Source organism: Vanacampus margaritifer, chromosome 3, assembly GCF_051991255.1.
Source record: "Vanacampus margaritifer isolate UIUO_Vmar chromosome 3, RoL_Vmar_1.0, whole genome shotgun sequence".
Classification (NCBI taxonomy): Eukaryota; Metazoa; Chordata; class Actinopteri; order Syngnathiformes; family Syngnathidae; genus Vanacampus; species Vanacampus margaritifer.
Genome location: NC_135434.1, coordinates 6,304,311 through 6,318,085, shown reverse-complemented (window position 1 = coordinate 6,318,085; position 13,775 = coordinate 6,304,311). Strand labels below are relative to the sequence as shown.

Sequence of the window (13,775 nt, the reverse complement as noted above, 5' to 3'; positions counted from 1 at the left end):
AAGTCAGTAGTCTAAATATCTGTAAAATCAGATTGTTTTTCAGAATAATTCATCTTAATATAATATCAATGTCAATATTGTGATTACCAAGCAAGTGAAGAAAGACATGAGCTCCTGGTGTCCCGTGCTGACATTGTTGAGCATTTTGAGATTGAACCACTGCAGGCACTCCGTGGGGCTTGGTGGACGTTCACCTGTACGTGCGTCTCCCATTTTAGCCTGTAGCTCCACCAGATGCTGTTCGATACTGAGGGACACAAGTAAATTGCATAACTGGACAGCCAAGACAGCTACTACAGACAGTAAATCCATCCATGAGAGTAGAAACATCACATATTCTACTAAATTTTACTGATAGGCTAGATATGCATTTGATGCATGTTGCTTTTATATTGCCAATAAATCTTTGTAACTCACAACTTGCCAACGAGTGTGTGACTGTTAAGATGTATGTCTAAGGTACTGTATCTATAAAACAACTACTGGGAAATTCTTACCGCTAGAGTGTACACAAACCAACCACTTGAAAGTAACCCAAACACATGGACACCATCTTAAACAATATCAGGACCAACAGTCCGCATCACAGTTGGTCCTCACATGCTTTGTGTCTGTCGTAAGAAGATAGAAGACAGATGCAGTGCGCACATATATCAGCAGCTGGTGTGAAGTGGAGTTCGCCTGAGACATGCTTTTTGCCATCTCACGTCTTACTATTTTCCTTGGCAAACACACGCACATACTCTCTTAACACAGTGCATCAACTTGTTTGCTTCCACTTCAACATGATAGATTAGAAATAACATTGACAAATGGCAAATGAAATGCAATTTTTTTTTTTTTTCAAATAAATCCAATGGACATTTTTGAGCAGCTCTATTCACGGAAAAAAATCCAGTGGAACTTTTACAGTCCATGAAGTTGCAAGTTTAGTTTTTTCCTTTTTTTTACTATGACAATTATAAATGTTCATTCGTGACTGAAAACATTTCCACCAGAATTAATAAAGATTTATATGATGACAACAATCAGATCCTAGATATAATCATTTCTGTTTTCATTACTTCCAAGTTCCAACGTGAAAACATTTTCAACCGGTGTCCCGGAGCTGATTAGTTGCAGTGTCATTTTTTTTGCACATATTTCTTTGTTTTATATGCTGAATAATTAACACTAAAAGTCTAATAAATAAGGAGTATATGGTGATAATGTGATTCACTAAAAACATAAATCATTTTAATGTACCTATGTGTATTCATGTGTGTGTCACTGTGTGCATCGCACGGTACGGGCTCATTTCCCCGTCAGACCGCTCATCCCCCAACTGTGGGTCTATAAACTGCCTCCTGCCTGCTCCTGGGCCATTAACACATCCAGATGTCTTACAATGGCAACACATTAAATAAGCGTTCAATCTGACACACTTTCATTTCAGAGGGGAAAATCGCAAGGGATAAAATGTTATAGACTGGTCCAAACGTCTGTGCTCTAGAATCAACACTGCCATTTTAACTACCTCTTCCTCCCCCTATGCCATCTTCAAAACAGGCCCGATTATGTGTCTTGTGTAAATAGCTGTTTGGAGCAACTCAGTGTTATCTTTTAATCACTATCGTATTTGTCGGTAGTGCATTTTCTCGAAACATGCGCAAGCTCTGCTAGGTTTTATTATGTTCATTTGATCTAATAATGAAAAAAAAGTTTTCTTAGAATAACAACTTCCCATGTTAGTCGAAAAGAATGATATGTTTCTGTCAGATGCCTGTTCTATACAAAGTCTTAAGAACAGAAGCTGGTGTATGTTTATCATTCAGGTTCTGGGCTCCACACCAGAGCTTGAAACAGACAGCAGGTTTGAAATGGGCCTCCATCTGTAGTGCACTTTTCAGTCACTCACTCAAGTTCATTAAAAGCACAACACATAAATGAAGTACAATTCCGATATGAGTTTTACAACAGAACTGAGGTCAGTTTTAACTGCCGGACGTCTAGCTTGTTAGTCTCGGATCCAGGGAGACGTTATATGATGAAATGAGTCACAGACTCATAGTATATCCTATGAATAAAGACTTTGTCATTGTACAAACTACAGTCCAATGAAAGTTATACCAAACATCTAAAAGGCAATGTTGTTAAGTGATACAACTGGGGGGAGGAAAGGGTATGTTTAGGGGTAAAATAGCTCACAATTGGGGTGGTATTTACTTGGCAGTAGACAGCTTCGGAATATAGCTGTACCTTTGATACATGAAAAAATACCTTGCCAAGGCCAAACATTGTCCAAAGTGTACGTTAACAGAGCCAAGAGAAAGAGAAGAAGAAATAAAAAGAGAAGAAAGAGAAATAGCTCATTGGCAAGTGAGTCTTGGGTGTTAAATTTTGCATGCTTTCTACACACTGGCAGCACCTCCATGTTAGGCTTCTGATAAGACAAATTTAAGGGGCAACTTCCGCCCTCTTCATCCTGTATCAGAGCCTTACATATAGGACTGCAAGACAATAAAAAGGTACACACACAAAAGCCCACTTGGATTGCAGCGTGTATGTAATGTACCCTGCAAGGAAATTAACATGAAAGTGTCATGAGCAGGACCACTTTAAACATAAGTGAATACAGACGCTCCCCTACTTACGAACATTCGAGTTACGAACAACGGTACATACGAACATTTCTGCGCGTACAGTATGTCGAAAAATGTTTGGAAAGAGATGCTGTAAGTTTGATTTTGTATTGCGCGTAGTGCTTCTTTCCGCCGCTAATACCGACGCTGTGAGAGCTCATTGGAGGCTGAGCAACGTGTCGAGGAAGAGGAGGAAGAAACGCCGGTCCCCATAAAGGAGGAAATAACTTTTGAAGCCGATTCCAGCGACGACGAAGAATCTCTCATGATATAAAATCCTCCTCTTCCTCCTCCTCCATCATCTCCTTAAGCATCGAGTACATCTTCCAAAAGTAAGTTAAACTTCATTTTATTTATCTTATTACGTACATGTACATACTGTGTGTGTCTCTCGCTCTCTCTCTCTAACATACGTAGTACAGTACAGTACTGTACGTATTCTCTCCATTTTATTAAAAGTTTTTTTCAGTACAAACCAATGCAGGTTACTTGTACAAGCCTTAAACATACTTATATAAACCTTCAATATACTTATATAGGCTTTAAACATAAATTATAATACAAAATATAGCACTGAAGCAACTTACGAACAAATTCACCTTACGAACGATCGTCCGGAACGTAACTCGTTCGTAAGGTGGGGAGCGTCTGTACACCTATACTCAATTATATAAAATATTCTATAGCTATGCTTTTATGCACTATGACAATAAAACTGGTAACAGCTAATGAGACATCTAATTGGTTGAGACAGTCCTCCCATTAATACCGCCTCATACAGTAGGTCGTTTTGAAAATGTACGAAATTACAACCAAGTATTACGTATTTTAGTTTAGCTACCTCTATCTGCCATGTTAAATATCGAAAAAATAGTAAAGCGACCCATAAGTGGACCCAGACCCGGTCCATCCGGTCAGAAGACGAGTGTCTATCTGAGTGAGCTATTTGGCCAGTGATTGGTTCAGTGTTGACTACATGTTTTGTAACGTCAACCGTACTACAACTTCACTGAGCCTCTTCCTAACTTTCTAACAACCATTAGTGTCCCATATAAAGACGTGACGTTTACTGTACAACCTCACTGAAAGCCTAATACTAACCCCAACCATTAGTTCGACGATGATTTGGCATACATGTCAACACAAAAAAAAAACCAGTAAGATCATTGCTGACCTGTTAACTCAGTAAGACAGGCGTTCATTTTTACGACCAGATGACCCGGGTTCGAGTCCTATCCACGCCACTTATGGTTCACTTTAGTATTTTTTTGCCATTTAACATGGCCAGTAGAGGTCGCTAAACTACAATACGCAACACTTGGTCGTATTTTGGTGCATGGTAAAACGAGGAACATGATAGTTTATTTTGGAGGACTTGAATTGGTTTCATCCATTTATGTAATGTTTCTAACTAAATTTTCAAGCCTTGGCTATACGCTCTCGAAAAACGTGCACTTTCCGCATTGCTTCTCTTCACTTGCACCTTTCGATTAGCCCCCTTTACAGACATGTGCTATAAGTTATCTAGTCAATGTGGATGACCTGTGTCAGGAAGTCCATCCAGCTCTCCACAATGTTGTGACCTTTGGCTTGCTGGTGTGAAAGCTACCTGCAGCCTAATCAACTTGGCAGGATTAGCTCTCGTCCCCACAACTTCCCCTGGCAGCAGCTCAGACGCTGGGCAATGGCATATAAAAAAACAGACAAAAACAAAGTAGCTGTAGTAAATAAAGCCATTGAGCTGTTCGGGTAAGGATGACAATAACATGTGATGGCAAAGGCCCGTAACAAAAGACCCCGTGAGCAAGAGGAAAATTGATTCTTTTGGCATCTTGACGAACACATCCGTCGTTTCCTCGCACTCACGCTGCTTAAGAGCAATCTAATTGTTTTTCACATCGGCCTAGCTAGACAGTCAACCCCCACCTCCCCTGCCACTTCCCTTTAACCCCCCACCCCCACCACCCCCCACCTTCAGCATCACTGCAATAGAAAGGCAGCAAGGAGGTCTTTTATTAGATATGATGGCACATTTCACAGCTCCCTGACTTACAGAAACCCAATCCCACGATTAGTCAGCGCTTTGACGTTATCTTAAGTTCCTTGTCAGAATTAATTTAGTGTGGGTGGGCTGCTGTGGGGCTTGTCTGTCGCGCTCTGCTCCCCACTGCTTGCCTACAAGAGGTGGGAGGGGGTGGGTGGAGGCAGTAAGGGCAATAGCAAGATCCTTTTCAAATAAGCCCCAACTCCAGTCAATGCCAAAAGAGCTAAATATCACCTTCATCAAAGGAGTCCATTCTGTAATGGGAATCAGAGCAACTGTGGTTGAATGAACACACTGAAAACGGATCCGAGCCTGACCTGGCCTGGGCCCACTTAGTGCCCTCACCTCCCAGCCTTCACTGCCACCAGAGAACCGATAAGGCTGATCTGCTGGTCAGTGAACACAAAACCAAACAAAAATCTTGCACACGATTGTAAAATACTGATAATCACAAGCACCTGATACTTCCCAACACAGCCTAGCAATTTGAGAGTGGCAGAGGGCCTTATCTTGGCTGAATTCTCCTGACCTGTGCTAAAACTTCATTAGGGGCCTATCCCTGGTGGGTTATGCACAACCACGAGCCACCCAAGGCCACACCGCACCATATTCCCATCTGATGAAAACTAATGGTCTACAGCATTTCAATTTGAGGGAACCAGCTCTGTTGTCAGCCTATCTTAATCTCCTTCAATTAGGAAGCAGCTTTGGGGCAGATTTCGGATATTTGAGAACTCAAAAGCCAGACAGTCGCTAGCAATCAGGTGGGAGGCCTTCACATGAGCAAGCTAGCACCGTTTTCCGCTTTCTTTCAGATATCATTTCCACTCCTACACTTCCGTAATTCATCCCAAGTACTGATAAGTCACTTAGGTGGCGGTAGATATGAGTTGAGTGTGCGTGTGTGGTTGGAGAGGGGCTGAAGCCCACCCGAGTTGAAGCAAAAAAATGTTTGCCAGGTTTTGATGTGAAAGGGTACAGCATGATGCAGGCAGGCAGAACGCTATGTAGCAACAGCCTGACAGAGACGCTGACCAGTGGACCCCCATAGTGAGCAAAGGATTGCCTTATTTTTAGCCCCATTCTCCATTATCTAGATGCTTTGTTCTCATAATGGTTATCCCTCTCCCATCTGCAGGAACACAAAATAACCCTTTAATGCTTAGAAAGCAGAAAAATGGCCCGGCCTTCAGTAATAAGCCTTGAATTACCTACCCAAGGGTTTTCGTTTCAAGATGTGGAATCTTCAATTATTATGCTCCCATTTAGAAGGAGGAAGGAAAGAAAGAGAGAGGAAGGGTGAGAAAAAGGGAGGGACAGAGAGAGAGTCCCAGACATTAACGGTGCCAGAGTGAGCCTTTGTTCACTTGCTACATTTAGCCTGTCCTTCATCATCTGCCCTCACACGCACAACGCCTCAAACGATAAAAGACCTGAAATATAGATTTCTCTTTTTCTTCTCCCCATGCGTTGCTTTTTATCAATCCATTTGTGCAATCATTGGCAGACATTTCTATCTTTTCAGCCTCTAACATTCAATTCAAGCTTAATTGTTTAAAGTCATTTTTCATCCCCTTGTATTTAATACGAGTTACACATCCGTCTTTTTTGTCATGGAAGCACACGGTACTTTTGACTGCTATGTTCTAAGTAGGATTGCACAGTGGGTTTTGGTGTGTGCACTTTAACGTTTAATTTATTTTTCTGGGAAACGCAGGGGATCCTGTGTTTTTTTTTTTGCTCTGTGTAATAGTGCCAACTGGACTTGGAATCTTCTGAAGAGGAACCATCTGTAGTCTCATTCCTATGTTACATGGAATAAAATAGAATGGCAGTCAGTACAACCATTAAGGTCTAACACTTCTAATGTGGATCAGCAACAAATTTTATATTGTACCTTCAACCTTCAATTTAATCATTGAGATTCATGAATACAAAAAAAAAATGTGTTAAAGGGGAAGTCAAGTCAACCTGAAACATTGTGTGACAATATATTATACGAGACCTCACTTGTCTAAACATGACATTCTGATTAATATTACATTTCCAGAATATTAGTTATGAAGCAAAATCCAGCCATTTTTATCCATCTCAGGGGGCGGCCATTTTGCCACTTGCTGTCGACTGAATATGACATCAATGTTGATCCGGTCTCAGGTAACAACCAATCACTGCTCAGCTTCAGAAAACAGGTGAGCTGTGATTGGCCGTTGCCTGAGCCCTGAGCAACATTGATGTCATCTTTAGCTGACAGCAAGTGGCAAAATGGCCGCCTCCTGAGACGGACAAAAACGGCTGGATTTTGCTTCACAACTCACATTCCACAAATGTAACATTAATCAGAATGTCATGTTTAGACAAGTGAGGTCACATAACATATTACTGTCAAGAAATGTTCAAGGTTGACTTCCACTTTAATATATTGGGCTCTATATTTGAGCGTGAAAACTGCCTTGCCATTGCAACATTTCCCTAACGGAGATTATTTCAATTCAATAATTGATTTTATGTGGTTTAGTACCGTTCCTGTAGAGAATGTATTTGATATTGTGGTCAGCCAAGTAAACTGGATTGATTGTTTTCCATAATCCTGGTGATGGATAGCTGTTTAGCTGTGCCCTTATTGTGAACAATTCAATACAAAAGTGTCACTCTGTCAGATATAACCATTTTGGTGTTAAACAGCCTTATATGTTGCTCCCAGAGAGATATTTGCTGTCTTGTAAGCATGAAATAATAGTAAATCTTAAACCATGAAAGATGCACTATTCTTGTTTTTTGCCTTTTGGAACTTGAGTAAAGGAGAAAAAAAAAGAGACAATATATGACTTTCGTTCAAATCTTACAAGGATAACACATAATGCTTTAGTGTTTTAATCGGTCTAACATCTTTTGGCTTAACAGACAAAGACACTCACTGACTTCTCTGCTAAATATTCAGGTCTTTCATGAAGCTAAATAAAAGGAGCAGATAACACTGTAATACCAAGAATTTTATTAGTTTTATGCTGTGTAAATGGTAGCAATCGTTAGCAGAACATTTGTGTCCTTTTCTGACTGTAAATCAGTTATTTGTGTATTCTAAAACTAAATCCCCGCTATCAAACTGGTTTTGAGGTACTCAAAGCTTGTAAACTTAAATCCTCATCGTGTTTTCATATTCATGCTAAAATTGCCATTTAATTGGGAAAGACAGTTTTACACAAGTAGATGCATACATTCTGTATCCTTCACTTAAAAAAATACTATTACAGAAAATTATGTATTTGCAGTAGAAAAATAAGTTGTTTCTTCTTTGTTTGTGTCTGCATGACTGTTATATACAGTACTGCCCCCCGGTGGCCAAGGTGGGCACACCAGAAGTAGCAACACACTGAATTCATTTAATTTGTTACATTACATTTTAATTATGCCACTACTCTATGTTTTATAAAGAACAATATTATAGAGTGCTATTTTTCCTTATTAAAAAAAATAATTAAAAAATAACATAAAAATCAAAGGGTGTGTTTTCGAGGAGTGGGCTGTCATAGATTAATTCAATGAATTCAATTTCCATTAATTTCATAGGAGAAATATGATTTGAGGTATGATTGTTTTGAGTTATGAGCATGGTCACAGTAAAAAAAATTGTGTATTATTTTGATTCAGATTTGTTTACGTTTTGTTACTGACCTATTGGCATTGAGCTTGAGTTTCTCTTCTGTGTCTTTGATAAGTTGGTCAAAGTCTAGGTCAGCGGAGAGCGCAGGGACCACCAGCTCAACAAAGGCTTGGTCTTCGGGAAAATCTTCCGGCCACTCCATGCTGCTCTAAAGAGAGAGAAAACAAAATCATCAAAAGCATGACATACTCCAGTTTGTGACACAAAATACCATCAAAGACAAGTGCGAGAGGTGTCAGGATTAAATCAACTATGTAGATTGGCGATCCCTGGAGTGTGGTATTATTGTGGCCGCCTGTCAAGAACAAACACTCACTCAAGTGGTTGGCAATCAAATGACACATCCGCAGACAATTGTCTTATTAGGGCTTACAAAATCAATTGCACCTGAAACAAATGGAAGGTTATCATTGACAAAGACAGTCTGCAGCCTCTGCCCTCACAAGATCATTTGCACCGAGACGACCCCTGATTTGAATGCATTCCTTCCAATCAATTCCACCTACTGACACTAGAGCGAGTTAACGCCGAGGAAAAATACACTTCCCAAAATAATGAGATGCTCTTCAGTTGAACCTTTAAATAAACAGCCCTTCTCCTTATGGCTATGCCAGAGCTGAGGGGCCAACAGGCCCCCTTATCCCTGTGGTGCTTAACGTTCCTGCTAAAAGCCAATCCCCCACCTGTGTAGCATCACTGGGTCTCGCATCAACATTGTCATTAAGCAGAGTCAAGTGGAAGGTAATGGAGAGTGTCTGTGTCAATTTGGCTTTCTCACACTCCGCCTGCCGCTCGGTCCGTCGTCATGTGCTCTGATTTTAATAATCCCTGTCAAACGGCAAACAGCTCGCCGTACTGCGCGCCGCTTCCTCGCTGCTGCGCACACTCGATGCCACTCTTCCTGACAGGGCAGACAGGAAGCTCAACATTCATTTAGCCTGCACAAAGGGAGGCCTGTCCAAGTGGACAAATATTATTTTCCCCCACACTGACAGCCCCACCAGTTAAGCTTGTCCTTTATTATTTTTCCTTCTCTTCTTCCCTCTGTCATCATCACGCTCCATCTGCACCACCGCCTGAGAGGACGTCTGCAAGCAGCTATTGCTTAAGGGGAAGCTGTTCACTCTATGGATTAGGAAACTCAACAGTGTAATGATAAAGCCTGAACCAGATAGTGTGTATATGTGAGCAGCACACATTCAACCACACTTGTTGTGACACATCACACACTGCCGTGCATAGAATGTGTTGTTTTATTATTATTACTACAGATACGTGACAAAATTTCCCAAACATGACGTTCTGTCAAATTTTGAGGTCTGATTGGAATGGCCACTTCAACCTCAGTACAACGAACCAACAATTTTAAAAATTGGATAATGGGTCAAAACTAAATTTTTGTGTGTTTTTGTCTAATATTGCCAAGCATGTCCCCAAACCTAAACCCTAAAAAAAAATTAAATAATCAATATCAAACCAATTTTAATTTTTGAACCGGATACTGATTCATAAAACCATGAATCGCTTATTTTAATAACTTTTTCCCATAAATTCTTGTAAAAAAAAAAAAAGAATTTTAAAGCCCATTTTTTAAATCTTACTCTTTTCTTTAAATTTACTGTTTGCATTAATTTAAAAGTATTTCCTTACATTTATGAAAGACCTTCATTGCACTTTATGACAATTCAAAATCTTTTTTTAATTTATATCCACAGTTATTGAAATAGAATTATGAAAATTTTTTCATCACATCCTTGCTGATGTCAATGTTTGTGTAACGAGTAAGTGATCGTAGCACGTGTTACTTTCATATGACATCATTTAACCAGTTACTGCCTCCGCAAAATTGTAGTTTTTATCATGTCTTTGATATTTAAAAAGAATTGACCTACCATAATTAATCAATATTTTATTGAAATGAATCAAAGCGAATTGGGAAAAAATTTAAATCGAACTGAACTCTTGTGAATCGAAATCAAATCGATTGAGGAAATTAGAATACAGTAGATGCGCAGCCCAATAAACCCTAGTGAACATCTCTGGAGCATCCACAAACGGAAGGTGAAGGAGTGCAAGGTTTCCATGTGAAGTTATCATGGGTGAGTGGAAGAGAATTCCAATGGCAACCTGTGAAGCTCTGGTGAACTCCATGCCCAAGTGAGTTTAAGGCAGTGCTGGATAATAATAGTGGCCGCACAAAATATTGACAGTTTGGACATTTTCCCTTAGAGGTGTACTCACTTTAATTGCCAGGCTTTTAGCTATTAATGGCTGTGTTTTGAGTGAATTTGAGGGAACAATAAAAGTACACTGTTATATAAGTATACACTATCATACAGCATGTTTGGTTGGTTGGTACGGAAGCGTATTGCATTCACTTGGGGGGGAAAAAACTCCTGTTTTTCTGACTAATATTTGGGGGGAGCTTTGTTTTTTGAGTATTTTTTTCTGTTTAAAAAAATATATTTTTTCATCTGTTTTTCTGAATATTTTTTCATCTGTTTTTCTGAATATTTTTTCTGTTTTTCTGAATATTTTTTAAAGGGTTTTCCCTCAGAGATTAGAGATCAAACCACAATACAGTATACACATTCATTCCTTTATTGAGAGCTAGTAAGTAAATATGACCATCTTATTGAGGTATACGGGTAAGTGTCCGCTTCCGCTATTAGCGAGTCTGCAACAAGTCACTTGGAGTTCAGAGGTAAAAAAATATATATATAATAAATGCTCCAAAAAACAGAACACCAGCTCTGTTTTTCTGAATACTTTTTTTTCCTGTATTTTTTATTCTTTTTCCCCTGTTTTTTTTTTATATTTTTTTTCCTGTTTTTGGAATATTTTTTTTCCGAGTAATTTTTCCTCCTGTTTTTCTGAATAATTTTTTTCAGCCTGTTTTTCTGAATTTTTTTTTGACAGAAAAAAAAATTCTGTAAAACGTAAGTAAAAATATTCAGAAAAAACAGAAAATGAAGGGAAAAAAAACTTTTTTAAATGAAAAACTCCCCCAAAAAACTTGTCAGAAAAACAGGAGTTGTTTTTTTGGGTGAGTGAATGCAATACCCTTCCGTAGATTGGCCATATCTGTGCAATGTGATGCAGTTTATCTGCTATTCAAATTTGAGTCGGTCACTCATGAAACCTGGCACACTACACGACAGTTCAGTAGTGTTTGGCTGTGGCAGGTTGCAGTGCTGTTTCCGTTAAAAAAATACATTCATCGTCTTATAGACATCCACAAATTGATGATATCTAATACAAAAACATTGTTTAAAAAAAGGACTTGAAAAAAAAGATAGCACTGTTCTGTTTCCATTGAAACTGTCAGAGAGGTAGTGTTGTAACTAACTATCCTGCATTTGATATATCACAGTATGCATGTGTAGCTGTCCTGACAGTGAAGACGGCACATATGGTCTTATTAGAACAGCCCTTGAAAACATGTAGCAGTCTTTCTTGGTGTCATTAGCTCTTTACATAGCAGATGTTGAAGGTGCCCCAGTGTGCTTCCCAGTGCCGCTACTGGGACTGCTGGAGCAGACACTTGCCTTCTTGACACATCAACTCAACTGCCATTAGAGTATGCGCGTGTGCCGTGCACACATACACACTCACACACAATACCATCACTCTTTTCTGTGCCCCAGCCAGGCTAACGGCACAGGCTCATTTGAAGTAACGAGTTTGTACTGAAATATTTAGCAGCACATCCCCGAGGCCGCCACTTTAAAGCCACTTAGAGCATGTCGAGCCAATGTCAACATTGTTTTAAAAGGCGGACCGAACAGAGATATAAGGAAACACCATAAATTAAACAGGTGTACATTTTAACATAATAATGCAACATAGGTTGATCGTATGCTTGACCATAGGGGTGCATAGTTTCACCGTCACTGTTTCACCAAGGCAGGACATCCACAAAACCTTTCTATTGATTTTACATCACCAAATGGGAGTGAAATTTGTCGCAGCACTAAAGTATTTGCCACTTCTGTCTCTACATGAGGGTAACACAGGTGTGAGGTTAATTATGTTGTCCCGGCAGGTTTATTATATTTTACCGGTATGATGCAATGTATATGCACTGCTAGCCTACCTTCTTTACAGTGCAAGAAAACATACATGGTCATCTAAATGTTAGTATTTCACTAAGTGCACCACTAAGAGATAATGCATTAAAATGTCAGAAAAACAAATTGATCGAGCTTCTAACCATTCATTTTCTGTATCACTTGTACTTATAAAATGACTTTAGGCGAGAGGCAATGCACCCTGGACTCGGCGCCCGCCAATCTCAGTGCACATGCAAACAATCATTCACATCTATGGGCAATTGGAGAGTATATAAATAACATGCACTGTGAGGCAGACATGCTAATCACTACTCCACAGTGTTGCATGATCTTTTAATCGTTCATTCAAAAATAAGTCTGCAAAAAAGCTTAAGCGGGCGGACTACGGTTTAAAGCAGTGATAGGCAACTTAAATGATGAGAGGGAGACTACTGGGAGGCCAGATAGGATCACACACTTCTAAAACCAGACATGACAAAATATTAAAACATATGTACAAAATATAGTCTATGTGCTTTTAATATATTTTTCCCAATACATTTCTCAATGCAAAAATACAAGATCCAGTAACAACAAAGGATTTAAATCAAATAATAAAATAACCATACTGTCTGTGACCCCCTTTGCCCCCCCCCCCCCAACAACCACACGACCCCTTCCACACACACACATACCAATGCAAATAGCTCTCTTGCATACAAATAAAGGAAACTGACTACAAACTGCTGAACAGGCATGTAGTATTTCGCAGTATTTCTTACTAATTTCATTCTTTAAAATATTATCCTGTGCAATATTTAATACATTTTGTGTGATGGGTAGTCACACGTGAGAGGGAGGGACCTTGGTTTGTAAAGTCTGACATCTCCTGGGGTTATTTACTGTCACTGCATTCGATAAATTATAATCAAGGTAATTCTAATTTCTTACCTTCCAAATTATAACCTCCTTTAGGATCTCCCCGCGATGAAATATGAATCAGGACGGCGACACATAAACAACTTCATATTCGGTCAATTTAGCACAAGTAGGCGATATTAAAAACACAGGCTTGTGAAAATAACTATGTTTTAGCGAATTCAAATAGAATATGTAACATTTAAACTGTTACATGGTTGCATTTTAAAGAATTCCGCCTAAACATTGCCGTTCACAATCACGGCTCCAAAAAGTACATTGAGAAATCAAAACTGACTTGGTGCACGAATTTCTTCCTAGAAACTACATTACAAATCTATCATAATATAAATGATCGTAGTTAATCAACGAGAATAATGTCCCGTCCAGTCGTTTTTGTTATTTCCGGCATCTTAAGCGTCCGTGACAACAACCCGGAAATAGTTATCGGAAAACTTCCGTTTAAAGGAATCGCT

At 39.3% G+C, this 13,775-nt stretch overlaps 1 protein-coding gene across 3 annotated transcripts in view; it reads right to left on the bottom strand.

Moving 5' to 3' along the window:
• Positions 1–13,711, bottom strand: part of kiaa0825 (KIAA0825 ortholog) — a 139,978-nt gene extending 126,267 nt beyond the window's left edge. For 2 of the 3 annotated variants that reach the window (XM_077561610.1, XM_077561613.1), the window contains exons 1-3: positions 13,333–13,711; positions 8,341–8,477; positions 88–247 (exon numbers count right to left, since the gene is read on the bottom strand). In XM_077561610.1, the coding sequence (XP_077417736.1) occupies positions 88–247; positions 8,341–8,471 (291 nt within the window). In that variant the 5' untranslated portion in view covers positions 8,472–8,477; positions 13,333–13,711. The remainder of the gene's footprint in view (positions 1–87; positions 248–8,340; positions 8,478–13,332) is intronic. The other variant, XM_077561611.1, reaches the window with a different exon arrangement.
• Positions 13,712–13,775: the final 64 nt, after the last annotated feature.